The sequence below is a fragment of the Mya arenaria genome, chromosome 16 (genome assembly GCF_026914265.1).
Source record: "Mya arenaria isolate MELC-2E11 chromosome 16, ASM2691426v1".
Taxonomy (NCBI): domain Eukaryota; kingdom Metazoa; phylum Mollusca; class Bivalvia; order Myida; family Myidae; genus Mya; species Mya arenaria.
In genome coordinates this window covers 47,832,773-47,849,246 of record NC_069137.1, presented here as the reverse complement: position 1 = coordinate 47,849,246, position 16,474 = coordinate 47,832,773, and the positions used below count along the sequence as shown (strand labels likewise).

Below are 16,474 nucleotides of genomic sequence, written 5' to 3'. Positions count from 1 at the left end.
ACATCGTGCCAGCAAGAATGACCTGGTTTAAGAAATCGTAACTTTCTTCACAATCGTTGTTTAATATATATGTCTAAAGGAGAAGAACATACAGTCGAACCCGTCCTTTCGATCTCCCAGGGACCGGTGTTAATACTACGAGTCCCGGAAAAGTCCAGCCAAGCAGAAATGGTTACTTTCAGTAACAGAAATGCTGCCACTTGCTGCCAGTTTGAGCTAAAGTATAATTCTTCGAGCGAGCCAAACGAGTTTGGACTGACGAGGTTCGACTGTAATATGATCACGGAATGATGATATGTCTTTTTTCAGTCCTGCTCCACGTTTGTTTCACAAGGACCAACGAAGACGTTTACACTGGCATGTATGGATAATCAGGTATATATCCAATCTACTTGCATTTGCTTTGATGGAAATCGACGGTTACGATCAATTAATTTATAACAATTATTATTCTATGACAAACCCAAATATCATACTATTTAAAACATTACAAGTATTTTTTTTCATAGTACATGTAAAATATTCTGCAACATGATTCGCCGATTGTTAGGACCTTTGTTGAAGTAACAGCGTTAAAAACTTCATCGCTGCATTATTGTTATATTTTAAACGTGGAGTATGTTTTGATGGATTCATATATTATATCAAACAAGTACAGCTGAAACAGCTGTCTCAAACCTTATTTCAAATACCACTCTTTACAAGAGTATTTTTATTAAAGTTGCACTCTCACAGATTTACCATTTTTACAACTGTTTTATATTTTTGTTTTGGAAAGAGAAAATTTTTGCGTCAATATCTACAAACCAATGATATAAGATTGCTGACAAACAATTAGATCGTAGATTTTCATATTTCCGTACGAAAAGTAATGTTTTATAGCTTAAACCATTACTAACGGTTTAAGAAAAATGCAGAAAACATCATTTTTGAAATCAAATATAAAAATGTGCGATCTATTTTTTATTGTCAGCAGTCTTATATCACTGGTTTCCATGGATTTTCGCAAAAATTGGCTCATTCCAAGACAAAAAAATACAACAAATTGTCAAAATGTTGAGTCTGTGAGAGTGCAGCTTTAATGAGAATATACTTGTAAGGTGTCCTTGCGGTAAGTAAGATTATTTATTGTTATTACTAAACAAGAACACATAATACTAGATCGTATCAATAATACCATGCTGGTCTTATAAGTCATCGATTTTAAAATGCAATTATCATAAATATCAATATCAATTAATACATGTCAACGCATATCGGACAATCGATTCAATAAGCTTTCGACAAAAAAAGAATGAGCAAGAAACTCATATAAATGTTTACGAACCGTCAAAAACTGAATTCTTCTCATTCACAATAAAATACTCATTAGATAGTCTAACTACTCAGAACACGAGATCTGTATTTGTAAGATTGCCCAATAATATTATTCCCTGATATGTCAACGGAAGCCTTGCATACACTTCTAATTTAAAATAAATATTGAAAAAATTGTCTGCTTAGTAATGATTAGAGTTAGGTGTTCTTCTATATGATCGAGCCATGGAAGCAATAAAGCAAAGCGCGTCGAGCCAACGAGGTTTGACTGTACTCCTGTAATTACAACTGTCCTCTTTTCAGTTATGTCAAAGAGATCCCGGTATAATCGGCAAACGTCAAACCATGGCATGCTACGAATGTTGTGCCAGCGATTTGTGTAACATCCGTTTGTGTTCTTACCTGCCACGTAAATAATTGTACCTCTGTTTATTTACAAAAAAAAAAACATTTTAAATACAATATTTATGAAAAAAACTACAGAAACAACCTCAGTGGCAAAAAGTTTAAACATAAACCCTGTTAAGTGGCACTGGGCAAAAGCCAAAGATATATAACACAAAATCACAAACAAGAAACCTAGAAGAACAGCACAAAACTCCACAAACAGCACAGTGCATACATACTTTATATAAAAAATAGTTATGTTTATCAAGAATTGTTAGGTACCGCCTTGGAACTGTCAGTAAAATGTATATTGACTGGGAGTTTAAACCAGTTTATATGCACAAACCTCACTCTTATCCCAACAATCCTTAATAAAGGTAAAACGCAAAAGGTAAATTTTATCAAAGTATGATAAACTACCCCATGAATATACGTACTATTATACGATTTTGTTAGATATATCGTTGCATATGTTGTATACATAAAGTATACTCAAGTTTGTTTGTGAGAACAGGTTATATTTAATCATGATACATTTTCAGCCTCTGCTTGTCAAGACGACGAATCGTTTGATTGCCCGCGGGCTAACACTCATTTTGGAATTTGCAATAATATCGACGAGGCAAAGAAGATATGTCCGAACTTTTGTGGAATTTGCCCAGTTGGTAAGTCCAAATATTTTGCAAATGTTAATTTTACATATGTATAAAGAAATTATAATACGGGTAATGGTAATGTTTTGAACAAAACAGTCCGTGAATTAAGAGAACATAAGCCTTCGTAATGGAATGTACAGACTCCACTGCGTCACTATGTTTTCAAAGGAAACTAAAGCCTCAGATAATCGGCAATCATTAGAAACAAGAAACCCATATTGGCTTAAATTTGATTTTTTTGTTACTTCCAGATGGTCAGTGGACAAACTGGAGTGAATGGACTGCATGTGACGTCACATGCGACCAAGGCAACAACACACGCATGAGAACATGTACCAACCCGGAACCAAAGAACAACGGCAGTGACTGTGTAGGCGATGCCAATGAATATAAACGTTGCGACCGCGAACCTTGCCCTGGTATGTTTTGATATCTAACAATACCTATATTCTCTTTTATAGAACAATGTACCTCACTGATATTTAGGTAATTGTGTGTAAAAGTGCAACAGAATTGCCTCAGTTTCGCAAAAGTATTCAATTTACCAACGGTCAATACATTGACTCGTTAACCACATAGCGGTCTGGAATGACTTTATCTCTTGGATGTTTTGACCCAATTGCATTCTTCAATACAATATCGTAATGTATTATCTTAATCAGGTATTTCATTGTTATAGCAAAAATGCGCTTAAAAATGTACTCGATTGTTCTATGCATAAATCATGACTTTCGTCTAATAGACAAGAACATTTCTTCTCTTAAATGGTTCCTGAAATGAATAAAAATATGAACTAACTGACTTATTAAGCATTAAAGTATCATTATGGTAGAAAAAATAGTATCTGTTTAAAGTTCACGGCGGTTGGAGTACGTGGCTGTCATGGGGATCGTGTTCGGTGTCCTGTGGAATTGGCATTGACAGTCGAGATAGGACGTGCACTAATCCAAAACCGGAACGATTTGGTGACCACTGCTTTGCACTCCCCGCCCATGTACAAGTATGAATATCAGTTTTTTGCTTTAAGAATATGATTTACTAACGAATATTAAGATGGTAGTAACCTTGTTATTTCGTTAGATGAATTTGATACGAAACATGTTAACTACATTTGTTGTTGTCAATACTAGGTTTGAAACCGTTTTCCAACAAGGCCAAAACCTTTAAAAGTTACTCAATACTGTTTCGTGCAAAATGATTTTGCAATCGTACTAAACTAGTAAAATATGACTTTTATATATCTGGTGTTACAAAGTTTGGAGTGACGTAATAAATATATAAGAGATATTAAACAACGTTATATACATACTAGCAATATACATCATCAAACTCATGATCATAAATCATCAAACCCGTGGTCATTCAAATTCAAATTGAATTAAATTTGTGTACATACTTTTATAAAATATCACCAAGAATCGTCTCATCAATTTATTAATACTAGCTTAATGTATGCAATATTTAACCACCATTTTGGTAAATTGCCTTTATGCATGATACCTTTCATATACATTTTGTGTATTTGGTTTGTTTGGTACATTTAGATGGCATGTGGTCTGCATGGGAACAATGGGCGCCATGTCCGGTCACGTGTGGGTTTGGTGTTACATCACGTGACAGAAAATGCAACAATCCCGCGCCATCTTTGTTAGGTCAACAATGTGATGGACACGATAGAGATTGGCGGAGTTGTAGACGGCGAAATTGTCCAAGTAATTACTTAATTATATGGTTTATTACTTTTTTGACTAGGAAGACGTCCTAGCGGTACTTTAAAATATTCGTAAAATGCTGAAGTATTTTGTATTTAACGAAACGTTGTTTCAACAGGTTAAAACATTTAAACATACGTTAAAACATTAAATCCCAATCAATTGGTAGTTGAAAACTGTCTTGACATCCGGGATACGATGACCGGAGCTTCATCGGGAGTGTATACCATTTCAACACCTGTGACTAGGACTTCCATACAAGTCTACTGCGATATGGATACTGCTGGCGGTGGCTGGACTGTAAATTGCTTGTTTTCTTATTATTGTCGTACCTGATCTTTCTAGATTCGGAAGGTGTAGTACGGTCGAATTGCAAATTAATATTACATTCAATTTCAACAATCAGCATTACATTCACTAATACATGTATGGATTTTTACTGAACTTTAAAAGTGCAATTGATAATTAATAAACATTAAAAAACAGGTACGAACTGTTACTAATGTTTTTTAAAAAGTCCCTTCCAGTTTTGATCCACTGTTTCAAAGAGTATCCGATGAATAGTATTGCGTTAAATTTAACTAATTTATATAAGTTAAAATGTACGTACATAAAAATTGTGTTTTTGTTTAGGTTTTCCAAAGACGGTTCAATGGGTCTCTTGATTTCAACAAAAGCTTTCTAGCCTATGAAAATGGGTTTGGTTTCGTCGATGGAGAACTCTGGTTAGGTAAATCATGCATTCACTTAAACCTAAACTTTTTCACCTTTAAATATGAACAATACTGTACTGCTTAACAATAAAGCAAAGAAATTTCGCATGAACATCTATTAAATTATCATTTCTTAGAAATGAATTCTATGTTAAGGGGCCATATTTTCAAGAAAGAAATCTTTATCCTCCCAGATAGTAATAATTTGTATAGATCAGGATTTGTTCAGAATGCTCTAAAAGTCTCTATTTATTTCATGTATATTTTAAGTTAAAAATAAGTTTTATAGCATTAGAGAGAAAGTTCATGAAGTTTTGTCTAGTATGTTCAGGAACTATTTCATAAAAGTTAATTCCTTACAAAAGTTTTATCAGCAACATTTCTTAAACTTAATTATTAAGCGAGGATAATATTTCAACCTTTTGTAGAAATAATTCTGGAAGTCTGGTCGGACATAAAGAGCATATACCAGGATCAGTTAAGATATAGGGTGATCCTTTGGACATACTTCTGAATATATGAATGTTATGTTCTAAAAGTGGAATGAAATCGATTGTGTTGTTGTTGAAGTTTGTTGCCGTTGATCGTAGCAACATGTCCTCTATAAACCATGCTTTATATATTTAGTATGTACCCTGTATAGCATGCTCTCTATATGTCACTGTAGGCTTGATAACCGTAAATGAGTTGACAACCGTTGGAACACATGAACTTCGAATTGACATAATGGATGTAAATGGCACGAAGGCTTTTGAAGTTTATTCCGATTTTCAAGTTGGACAGGGCTCACATTATACACTTCATCTAGGAGCTAGAACGCTATATAATGCAAGTAAGTATTAAGTTGTTGCATCTGTTGATGCTCCCGAAGAACTGAAAAAAGCAATAAGATCACCTGCTCGTCCGTCAGTATGTCCGTGACCTCGATTATTATTAGCAAGCGTTTTAGTCAAGGGAGCTCAATCTAGCTAGCTGGTGTATCAAGACAACATATAAACCCTGTATTGAGATCAGATGGTCAAAGGTCAAGGTCGTGGTAATGTTTAGCTTAAAATCCGTATTCGATCAGTAACTAAACAACGCTTAGAGCCAGGGACCATCATCAGGATATGTAGGTTAGTTGTGAGGAGCGGAAGACCCATATTGATAATACTATTAAAGTCATTTTTATGCATCATTTAATCAAAAGTTATTCAGTGTAAGTATAGGTTTGTTTCTTCATTTCCTTTAACATATTTTTACACCAATTGCTCTACTTTAGGTTTTACTCTAAACTCCTTTCTTAGCAATATGTACAAATAAATACATGTTTAGCAATGCCCAACAATTACATTTATTCAGACGCAAATTTAATCCATTCCATTTACCAGTAAACTTCTTTTCATATTTTGCTTTAAAGTGTTAACGATCAATATTTCAAAAATGATGTGTTAGAAGATCGTCATGAAAATAAAATATAAACATAAGGCTGCAAACCTTGTCCAATATATCAATGGCTTTCTGTCAAACGAGGCGTTTGGTCGTATTTGGCACGTTCCCTCCACAATGCTTGTTTAATAATTTGTTTTAGACTTCTTTATGCATAGGTCATAACTTAATACACTAAATAAGCATATATAATGCAGTGGATATTACTTATTATTATTATTATTTTACATGTAGCTTCACATTAGAATACAACACATCTGAAAATCGTTCATTGTTTACCTTAAATTCAGTATCATACAAACAGCACTGATTAAACATCACCGATACTGAGCATGTAAAATGTTCCTTATAGCCTCTGGAAACTTTACCATGGTTGACACAACGTTTGGCGAAAATGGTATGCCGTTTAGTGCAAAAGACAAGGACATGGATAATAGTAGTAGCTTCTGTGCGCAAGCATACTTTGGAGGCTGGTGGTATAATAACTGTGCAACTAAAAATTTAAACGGACCCTACATTTCCTCAATATTTGACTATAGCTACCAATATCCTTGGCGCACAACCCTTCGTGAAACAAGGATGATGTTTCGCCAGGTGTTGGTATAAAATATTTGACAATATAAAAGTGTGTGTTTTAAGTCGCTGTAAGATATAATATTAGTCTTACTTAATTTTGATGTATATGTCATTGTTGTACTATTTATGGTTGCAAGCATGTTATAACCTTTATATAAAGCATGCTCATATTTGCTTTTATGTTTGTCATCTTCGCAAATGAATAAACTAATATTTAAATCAAAATACATCTTATTATCACTTTCGACAAGTGGTTGGGTCACTGCTACAAATTATATTCGAAGTAGTGATCTAACAACATTTTTTTTGAAAATGAACATCATGTACATTTTGTGATTTTAATAAGTAATCATATATTTTTAACATTATCATTGGTGTATCGTGTTTATTTGTTGACAATAATGGTAAAAGCAAATGTGTTCACAATAACTTTCAAATACAATGTGGATTTATGTATTATCATAAGTAAATATGTGTTTTGAACATTGTCATTCTGGTTCTGGTTATCACAATTATTGTATGTAAATATTAATATTGAACATTGCTGTTCGAGTAATATGTGAATTAAATTATTACAATAAGTAAGCATGACTATTTTACATTGTCATTGGAGTACCGCGTGGATTTGTTTATTTGAATTGTATACTGTATATTGCTATGTGTAGATTTAATTTCTCAGACATAAAAAAGCGTTTGTTCTTGACTTGACTTTGTCTAGCACAAGGTGTGACAGCTCCACTTCTACTTTTACTTATATGTACAAGCAAGTTAAAACAATATTTGTTGTTGAGGCCGTGTATGCCTGCACTGCAACGCAATGCAGAGCAATGCGGAAGCAGTCTACAAAGGTGATCTGCACCAGGTCTGGTAGGAGGGAGTTCACGTATGGTATAGTCCGAGGAAGAAGCCGTTCTTTTATTGTTCGTAGGCGGCCTTAAGATTCATATAGGCTTTTTGTCCTGGTACCATTGTAATGCGATGGAGCAGCAAAGTCCGGTACTTCAACTGGGACGAGGGTGTTAAATGCTTTATGGATATGGGTGAGTCTCGTATTCCTGCGTCTGTGTTGAAGTGGTTGCCATTTCAAGTCGTTGAGAATAGATGTTACGCAGTCTTGATACGAGAAGTTCCCGGGCTTCCTTGCGCTGGACTTTTATCAAGGGATTGAATATTCTGTTTAAAGTATCGGAACTTACCCCAGACTAAAAAAGAGTATTCAAGAGGTGGACGTATGAAAGAGCTGAATACCTTTTCATTCACTTCTTGGTTGCAATTATAAGTTATAAGTTCTTTTAGCTTTTCCTGTAATGTTGCTGATATCAGTTTTCCAGTTTTAATTTAATGTTATTTCGTCTCAGAGGTACGGGTTATGTAAAACTCTCTGGAGTGGTGTATTACTAATTGAGAACCGCGTATGGATGTCATTAATTGTCTGGTAATTTTGAGGAGGTTGCACCTTGATGCCTTAAATTTCATAAACCGTGTGCATGACTAGTACAGAACTGTATACAAACCTTGTTGGTGTTGTATGTGGTCAGTGACAAGGTTGATAACTCTGTACATACGTCAATCGTCAGCGAATTGTTTGCTTCTAGTTGTTGGTGAGATATTGTCAGCGGTGTTGTTAATACATAGTAAAACATCAGGGGACCTAGCACCGTTCCGTTAGAGGTTTAGGGGTTCCTGAAAAGACTAGTGAATATGTAGATGTAAATCTATCCCATACCATTATATATTGTTGTTTACAAAACCAGGACTCGATCCATCAGTGAGATGTTTCGGAGATTCTGTAGTGATGTAGCTTGTAAGTTGGTCGGCGAGTGGATAGGTTGAGGCCTTACTGAAGATAGAAATTATGAGGTCGATGGAGGGCCTCTGGTCGAGTAGTCTGGCTAAATCTTCGACTGCATTAAATAGCTGCGGTTCGAAGGAATATTTAGCTCTTAATATATGTTGAAAAATAGCTTAAACATTCTTGTGATCTTCTGATTAAACTGAAAAAAGCGTGGGTGATGTGCCACTTCCCACTAGGATGGAAGACTGTTGGCGCGTCTTGCGGCCTCAATAATCACACACACTTAATATAACCCATACATGATTCAGTCAGACTAATAATCGTGTATAAGGTAAGCCAATAACCAAACGCAAACGCACACTATCAATTTACTACACAAAAATTATGCATGTCCTAATTTAAATAGGTCAAGTATTTTACAAAACGTTTCCGATTTATATTTGTCTACATTAGTAAAGTTAACATTTATTCTGCATGTGTCTATTGTTATGAATGTGTATAATGAATATGCTTGAATAAATACAGCTGATCCGTTTTTTGCCACCCCGAAGGTAAGAAAAGAATTAGTTTCGCTCTCTTTCGCCTATGTGCTTTCCTTAATGATAACTTGGTATTTTCAATGTGTCAACGCGTTGATTCTGTCACCTACACTGCATCAGGCCCTTACAATAGCTGTTGGTTCTGTGATTCCTGTAAGCAATCTTCTACTGTGACACTGTATGAAATCTTGAATGAAATCTGTCAGTACTCAACAAGCAACAATATGTACATTTTCAACTCTTTCCTGGAATACAAAAACACATTCCACATTCTATGACTTTGAAAGTTCAAATCAACACAAACATACCACATCAAAAGCTACACAACAATGGTAATATGAACATATAAAGTTTAACTAGTGTCTGAACCCCCTCACGCCATTGTGTAATGAAAAGATCCTTCAATATTAGTTTGAATTGTTCAATGAAAAAAGGAACATTGATTACAGAGTCTCTAAATGTCCACACATCACCAAAACCTGTCAATTGTAACATATCCTTTACATTTGAGATCCAGTTACGTTTGCCCTGACTGCATTTTAGTAATAAAGCGCTAAACATAGTGTACAATATATAGTTTGTATTGCAACAATTCATGATTTTAAACCAATATTTATGGTCTTAACTTTTCTATTTACAAAGAATGGAAAACGTCCGTGGTCATCGTATAATGCTAAATTATTTGTAGACATCTTTACATTAAGCATTGTCTTTAAAATTTTCCGATATAGTCTCTGTTATCGGCCATTGAACTCCCCATATTTCAGCACAGTAATTAAGAACCGTTGAAACATAGCCATTAAACAAATCATACGATATATTTAATGGTAAATGTAAATCATTTGTCATATTCCGAAGTGACATTATTTGTTTCATTTCTCCATTCGCTATATTATCAATTCCTTTACGAAACGACCCTCCAGAGCTCATGACGAATCCCACGTAAATAAGACTGTCCACAACCTCTATATTTATACCGTTAAATGTGAAAACGTCCGTTTTGTCATAATTGACCGCCCTTTCGAAAACCAATCACTTTAGGGTTGTCTACGTTTGCGTTAAGTTTTCATTGTTCACAGTACCGTTGTAACATGTTATGGTGATATTGAAATCCTTCGGCCGTTTCGCTTAACAGAACATAGTCGTCTGCAAACAATATAAAGAATATTGACAAATGGTCTTATGTTAAGCCGGAATTTATATTTTCATGTAACTTTGTCTCAATATTGTTAACGAAAAGGTTGAAAAGAATCGGCGAGGTGATCTCCCCTTGAAATGAGCCGATGCCATTCAAGAAGAAGTCTGTTAGTTTATTCGCATCGTCCAAATGCATTTGTACTGCATAATGCAGCACAAATATCGCATCGGGGGTGCTATGGTTTGCTTTAAACCCAAATTGGGCGTCTGTTAGCTGTTCGTATTTCAATGCCCAAGATTTAATTATCTTATTTTACACGCTTGTAAACAGCTTAGCATCTAATTAGTGTCACAGCTCGATAATTATTTACATCATCTGAAGGGGCTTTGTTTTAAATCGGCACAATTATTCCTTTAGACCATACATTTGGAAAAGCCCCAGAGTCAAAAATATTATTAAACAGTATTTCTAGCGACCGAACTAGATGGTCAGCACATTCAATAAAGTATTCGTTCAAAACATTGTCAATACCGGCAGATTTATTTTCATTTAAGTGTTTTATGCCGTTATGAATCTTAATAACAGTAAATGCAGAGTTTAGTTCACTGTACATAGTCTCATGTGTTTGTTGTTGTTCATCGAAGTTATTCATGAAAGACTCAATTTCCTCGGCATCCTCGACCTGAGCTTTGTCTTGGAGTTGCTTGAAATGTTCAACAAAAGCATTTAAAGAAACGCTGAAATTTGTTTCTGATTTGAATTTTACCTAGAAAACCCTAGGTTGAGATCGCCTTATGTCATGCATTTGTTGAACCCTATTCATAGCATAGGTACGCTTCGTTCGTCTTACACAATATTTGTAGTCCTTTCTACACTCTTTCATAATTTTAAAATTAGCATCATTACGCGTGCAATAAAAACGCTCAATCTTATTCTTATTCAATTTCTTATAACTTTAAAGGTTATCTTTACATTCATCGTTAAACCATCGTTTTCGTTCTTGGTATCTCCATCCAGAAATGTTTGGTTCATCGAACGTACTTTCTTTTTAATGTTTTTATTTGCCCTTGAAACGATATACTCCGTAAAGTATGACACAGATTGTTCATCACCACGTATAGTAAAATATTTTCTTTTCATGGTTTCAGTCAATAAGTTTACTTCACAGAATATATCATTTGCAAAATCCATTTTATCAGAGTCCCTCCATTTGCAAAATTCAATATGATCATTACTGTTTCTGTCAATTCCCGTAACAGTACTCACTTGTAAAGAAATAAGGGCGTGATTAGAGAATTTGATATACGAATGCACTTTAAAGTGATTAATATATTTAAAATTGCTGTACTTTGTTAATGCAAAGTCAATGGCGCTTTCACCGTTGTGTGTATAACAAGGTTAGGACCATTATCTTTGTTTCCGCTTGAACGACCATTCAATATACAAATATTAATTTATTTACAAATGTCAATCAGTTGATCTCCGAACCTATTTTTCCAATAATCCATTGATAACCGTCTCGGTCGTACATCATTTAAGGTATCATACAAATCACGGTCAGTGATCTTTTTTATTTTCAATATAGTCCCTTTTTAGACCTATTCTATAGTTAAGACCACCAATTAATAGGGTTCTTCCGCGCTGTGCAAAATGGTCAATTCGTCTTCAATCTTACTTAAAACATCTGTATCATACAAAGCATGATCTGGTGAATTTTTAGTGGGAATATACGCCACTGCTATCTACCAGTCTTGGTCATTAAGGAAAAAAGGTTTATCTAACTTTATCCAAACAACACAGTCAATATCGTTTTTGTTTAATTTTACGCCTTATTCGGTCATCGGTGTAAATAATAATACCCCCACTGGACCTTTTTGCTCGTCGATGTTGAAACCTTCTAAATGAATGTATTGGGTTGATATAACCCTTTAATCGTATATCCGAAATACTATTCGTCCACGTTTCTTGAAGGCAGATGCTTTTATATTGTGCAATAAAGTCTGAAAAATCACTACAATATTTTTTTGCTTTTGTCAAACTTTCAACATTCCAGGAAAGAAGACTTATGCCATTCCCGGCCTGATCTTAGTGGCCACTGTCGTTTATAAGCGAGGGGATGAATTCCCCGCCGTCAATAATAAGATTTTCATATCTTAAGAATGCATTTTTTCTTGTCATGTGGGCGGCCCCATATGGACAAACATATAAAATCACATACTTAAAACAATCACCAAAAAACTAACTTACACTACATACACAAACACAACCACTAGAAACAAACCATACCCTCATCACAATTGCTTTAACGTTAAATAATGGGATTACCGCTTTGTTACGGTCAGTGAAACAATAATATACTGAAATTTGAGTCTACTGGGGTTTACACTAGTATGTCCCATCATTTATCGATGGAAACTAAGTGATACAATGATGATGATGATGATGATGATGATGATGATGTTTGGCATGATAATTCCCTGCTGTGCATATCCTGCTAATTGCACCGGTGTCACAGTAGGAACCATTTCCTGTGTTTCGTTTATTGGCTCAGGGCCATTTAGGGTCTATTTTTATAATTAAACATCCAAAACTGCACAGCAGGATACTCAGGAGATCTGTGAAGACAAATAGGCAATAAGATCAAGATCAATTAACAGAAGTTGTGTACAAATACACGGTTTGGGAGGAGGGGTCACTTATAAAAGGCTTAAACTAGGCCTTTAACGATCAAACCAGACCAACAGTGCTAGCTGATAAGGAGGTTCAATTAATTCGTTTAAAAACAACTGTCAGACATAGCTCGACTATCAGTAATAGAAAATGTAGCAATTGATTTTTTTTATATTACAATTCTTGTTTACATAAAAAAATACCGCCTGCAAGTTGATATTCTTGTATTGACAAGGGATCTCGTCAATGATCTGAAGAGGGAACGGCCGGCTTTGGACCTGGATCGGGTCATCTTGCACCAAGATAATGCTCCTGCACATAGGGCCAACTAGAGACTAGACCAGTTAGAGATTACATTACCGGGAGTTGAAGTCTTAGACCACCCTTCGTATAGCCTTTACTCAGCCCCCATGGATTTTAGGATCTTTCCCGAGATGAAGACAACCCTCCGTGGACAACGCTTCCAGGACGTTGCTGATCTGACATTGGTAACCCGTCGAAAAGTTTCACAACTTAAGGCAGACTGGTGCCGGGAGACATTTACCAAGTGGACTGCGAGACATCAGAAATATGTAGCCTTGTGCGGTGACTACGTAGAAAACGTGCGCCGTTCATTGAACATGGATGACGTGTGACGCTATTTGACGTCGTTTACATTTCGGGTGTGCGTCAAGTGGCTCATTGTGACTGTGTTGAAATTGATGTAACTTTTAAACTTTTATTGGATTCGTATAATATGCATTATGGAGTATTGTAATTCATTAAACATAATTGTGATATATTTTTTATTTATTTACTAGCATTTGAACATATCTTTATATATGAATGTGTAATATCATTCGAGATGTAAAAACGAAATGAATAAAACATACGAAATGTCTTTTATATACGAGACAGAAGCGTGAGCAAAATAACGTCAGCCAAAATTGGTATTAAAGAAAACTTTTAATCTTTAAGAAAACCATTCGCGATCTGCAACGGTTTAAGAAATAGTATGATATCGAAAACAAAATGAGGTATAGATCAATTGAAGCTTAAGTGAAATTTAATCATTGCCTTAGAGTAAGATAATAAGAGCACCACTTGCGAAACCTAAAACAAATATGTTTTAAGTTTTAAATTTGCTAAAGCGATGCACTTGAATGTTTTTGCTAATAAACAATTGAATTGTTATAAACTTGTGCCAATTAATGTCGTAGTAAGGAATTGAGAACAACATGGATTTGATCTTCTTGAAAAACATTTTTCGAATAATAAAAGACATGTATCATCTAGTAAGTATTTCTGAAGAAAGCATTTTAATTTTACGTTACTTTTTGAGAATGTCGCTATAGGAATTATGTGCAATAACATTTAAAAATTAGAGATTTAAGACAGTAATTGTATTTAGAGAGGAAAGCATGTCGTCATGCTTAATAAAGAACGCAGAAAAGGTTCTCCTCAATTAATACTATTTAAATCCTTGTTTTAACAATTTGCACTCGTTAATCTGAACTCTAGCGAATCTAATTACGAAATGAAAAAACAACATGAAAAGACAAGAACATCGGAACATCGCCATCCAAAGACATATAATTTACCATTTTAAAGGATGAATATCTAAAAACAGCATTTAAATCGGACGTGTTTGATTGATCAAAGTTTACAATACAAAACACTTCACAAACATCAGAGCATGTCCAGTTAAACACTTCACAAACATCAGAGCGTGTCCAGTTAAACACTTCACAAGCATAACAGCGTGTCCAGTTAAACACATCACAAACATCAGAGCGTGTCCAGTTAAACACTTCACAAACATAACAGCGTGTCCAGTTAAACACTTCACAAACATCAGAGCGTGTCCAGTTAAAAAACTCACAAACATAAGAGCGTGTCCAGTTAAACACTTCACAAACATAAGCGGGTGTCCAGTTAAACACTTCACAAACATAAGAGCGTGTCCAGTTAAACACTTCACAAACATAAGAGCGTGTCCAGTTAAATATTTCACAAACATAAGAGCGTGTCCAGTTAAACATTTCATGAACATAAGAGCGTGTCCAGTAAATTTATGTGTCAAATTCAGGTTTAGTCAAAATGCTTTTTTTACCATTTACAGCTCTATATGTAGTCTTTTCTCGTGTAGATGTTGTGGTTTTCTTTTGTTCAAAAAGTGTTGCTTTCTTCATAAGTAGATCTTAGGGATACAGGTATAAGGTGTTGAAAAGTTGAAGGAGAGAGTGAACTTACAATTAACCGCGATTTGTATGGCGTTTATGAATTTAAGGGATCCAGTGAAGTGTTTGATAATTTTATGATCTTCATGAAACACTACTTGGAACTAATTGTACACTGGTCTCATTGTGTTTTTTTATTATACTTGTGTCATCAAGTTGAGTAGGATTGTAAGTACGAGAAGATTATAAATTATAAATGAGAGTATGTACATGTGTTTTAGTGTAAATATTTGATATCTGCACTTATTTAAGGAGTAATAAAATCTAACACCTCAATATTGCTCCGACAAGAACATAATTTGAGTAAAGCATCTGTCAGTTCAATTATACATGTATCAAACTAATATTAGATAATATTCGGTATATTTAGGACCTTTGTTTTACAGATTCCTCAGCAAATTATTTTCCATAATGTTAAAGACTCAAGTAATAATATGGAACAGCATTGTTGCAGAATTTTTGAGAGCTTAGGCGATCACAGGAGGAAGGTGTATTTAGAGAAATGTCGTTATCATAAACGATTTTACGACGATTGAATATTAATCTTTGAATAGTCGTTTTATATTTATACATATTACAGGCATTTTCTTATTTTTAAAAAATACTTTTGAATGCATTTGCAACGTATTATTGTTTAAAAGACTATTATGATTGAGGAGTTTTTTGCTTTGGTTACAAATGGAAAGTGCATAAAACATATTTTTCGCTAATTTAAAGAAACAATGTATGGACGTACGCCGTGTTTTGTGTAGCAGTGCAAGCACATAAAATACATTGGCTCTAATTTAATATATTTTTCCGCGTCCGCGTTTATCAAGTGAATTTAACGAGGCGACAACCATAGAACAGAGTAATATGTTATCTGTGTTTGCCCTTTTTTTAACATAAAAAAGCACTGGTCATTTATTTTGCAGTTTCTTATTAGGGTCCGATTGCGTCTTTACCCATTTAATTAAAATTAACGTCTTCTCTGTTTAAAAAGTGAAAATGTTGATCCGGCTATTAAATAGCACGCTCACTCTGGGTTGTTTCCCCAATTTACGCCCCCTCTAAATCTAAGCTTTGAACCGCCTCTGCTCTTACAAATGTGAATATATGTTTGGATTTGATTCTGCTCGATACACAAAGAGTGTGGTACGACTTTCAGGAATAATAGGTGCGATTACCATAGCCTTTTTAAATCCTTGATATTACTAGAATAATGCACCAAAAACAGTGTAAATCAATGCTCTAGTCCTGTCTAATACTTAGCTCGCCCAGATTTAGTACGTTGCTTCCACGCCAAAATAAATGTAGTTTTACACTGTTATTGATACGACCCGCT

General features: G+C 34.7%; 1 protein-coding gene and 1 long non-coding RNA gene across 2 annotated transcripts; both read left to right on the top strand.

The window, feature by feature from the left end:
* Nucleotides 1-305: 305 nt before the first annotated feature.
* On the top strand, nt 306-2,342 carry LOC128221826 (uncharacterized). Its single transcript, XR_008258993.1, has 3 exons — nt 306-375; nt 1,621-1,726; nt 2,247-2,342. It is a non-coding gene; the product is annotated as an uncharacterized LOC128221826 (long non-coding RNA).
* Nucleotides 2,343-2,344: 2 nt separating this feature from the next.
* LOC128221820 (ficolin-2-like) lies at nt 2,345-6,885 on the top strand. The gene is made up of 8 exons (XM_052930424.1): nt 2,345-2,369; nt 2,612-2,779; nt 3,215-3,360; nt 3,905-4,072; nt 4,242-4,372; nt 4,706-4,802; nt 5,453-5,617; nt 6,566-6,885. Exons 4-8 carry the CDS (start codon nt 3,910-3,912, stop codon nt 6,817-6,819), a joined length of 810 nt encoding a protein of 269 aa, XP_052786384.1. The 5' UTR covers nt 2,345-2,369; nt 2,612-2,779; nt 3,215-3,360; nt 3,905-3,909; the 3' UTR covers nt 6,820-6,885.
* The last annotated feature ends 9,589 nt before the right edge of the window (nt 6,886-16,474 follow it).

What these genes read in the sequence shown, in the direction of transcription:
- LOC128221820 (XM_052930424.1), top strand. Translation starts at nt 3,910, where the DNA reads ATGTGGTCTGCATGGGAACAATGGGCGCCATGTCCGGTCACGTGTGGG. An exon ending in TAGACGGCGAAATTGTCCAA is followed by an intron (nt 4,073 to 4,241) that starts GTAATTACTTAA and finishes ATCAATTGGTAG; the next exon opens with TTGAAAACTGTCTTGACATC. An exon ending in CGATGGAGAACTCTGGTTAG is followed by an intron (nt 4,803 to 5,452) that starts GTAAATCATGCA and finishes ATGTCACTGTAG; the next exon opens with GCTTGATAACCGTAAATGAG.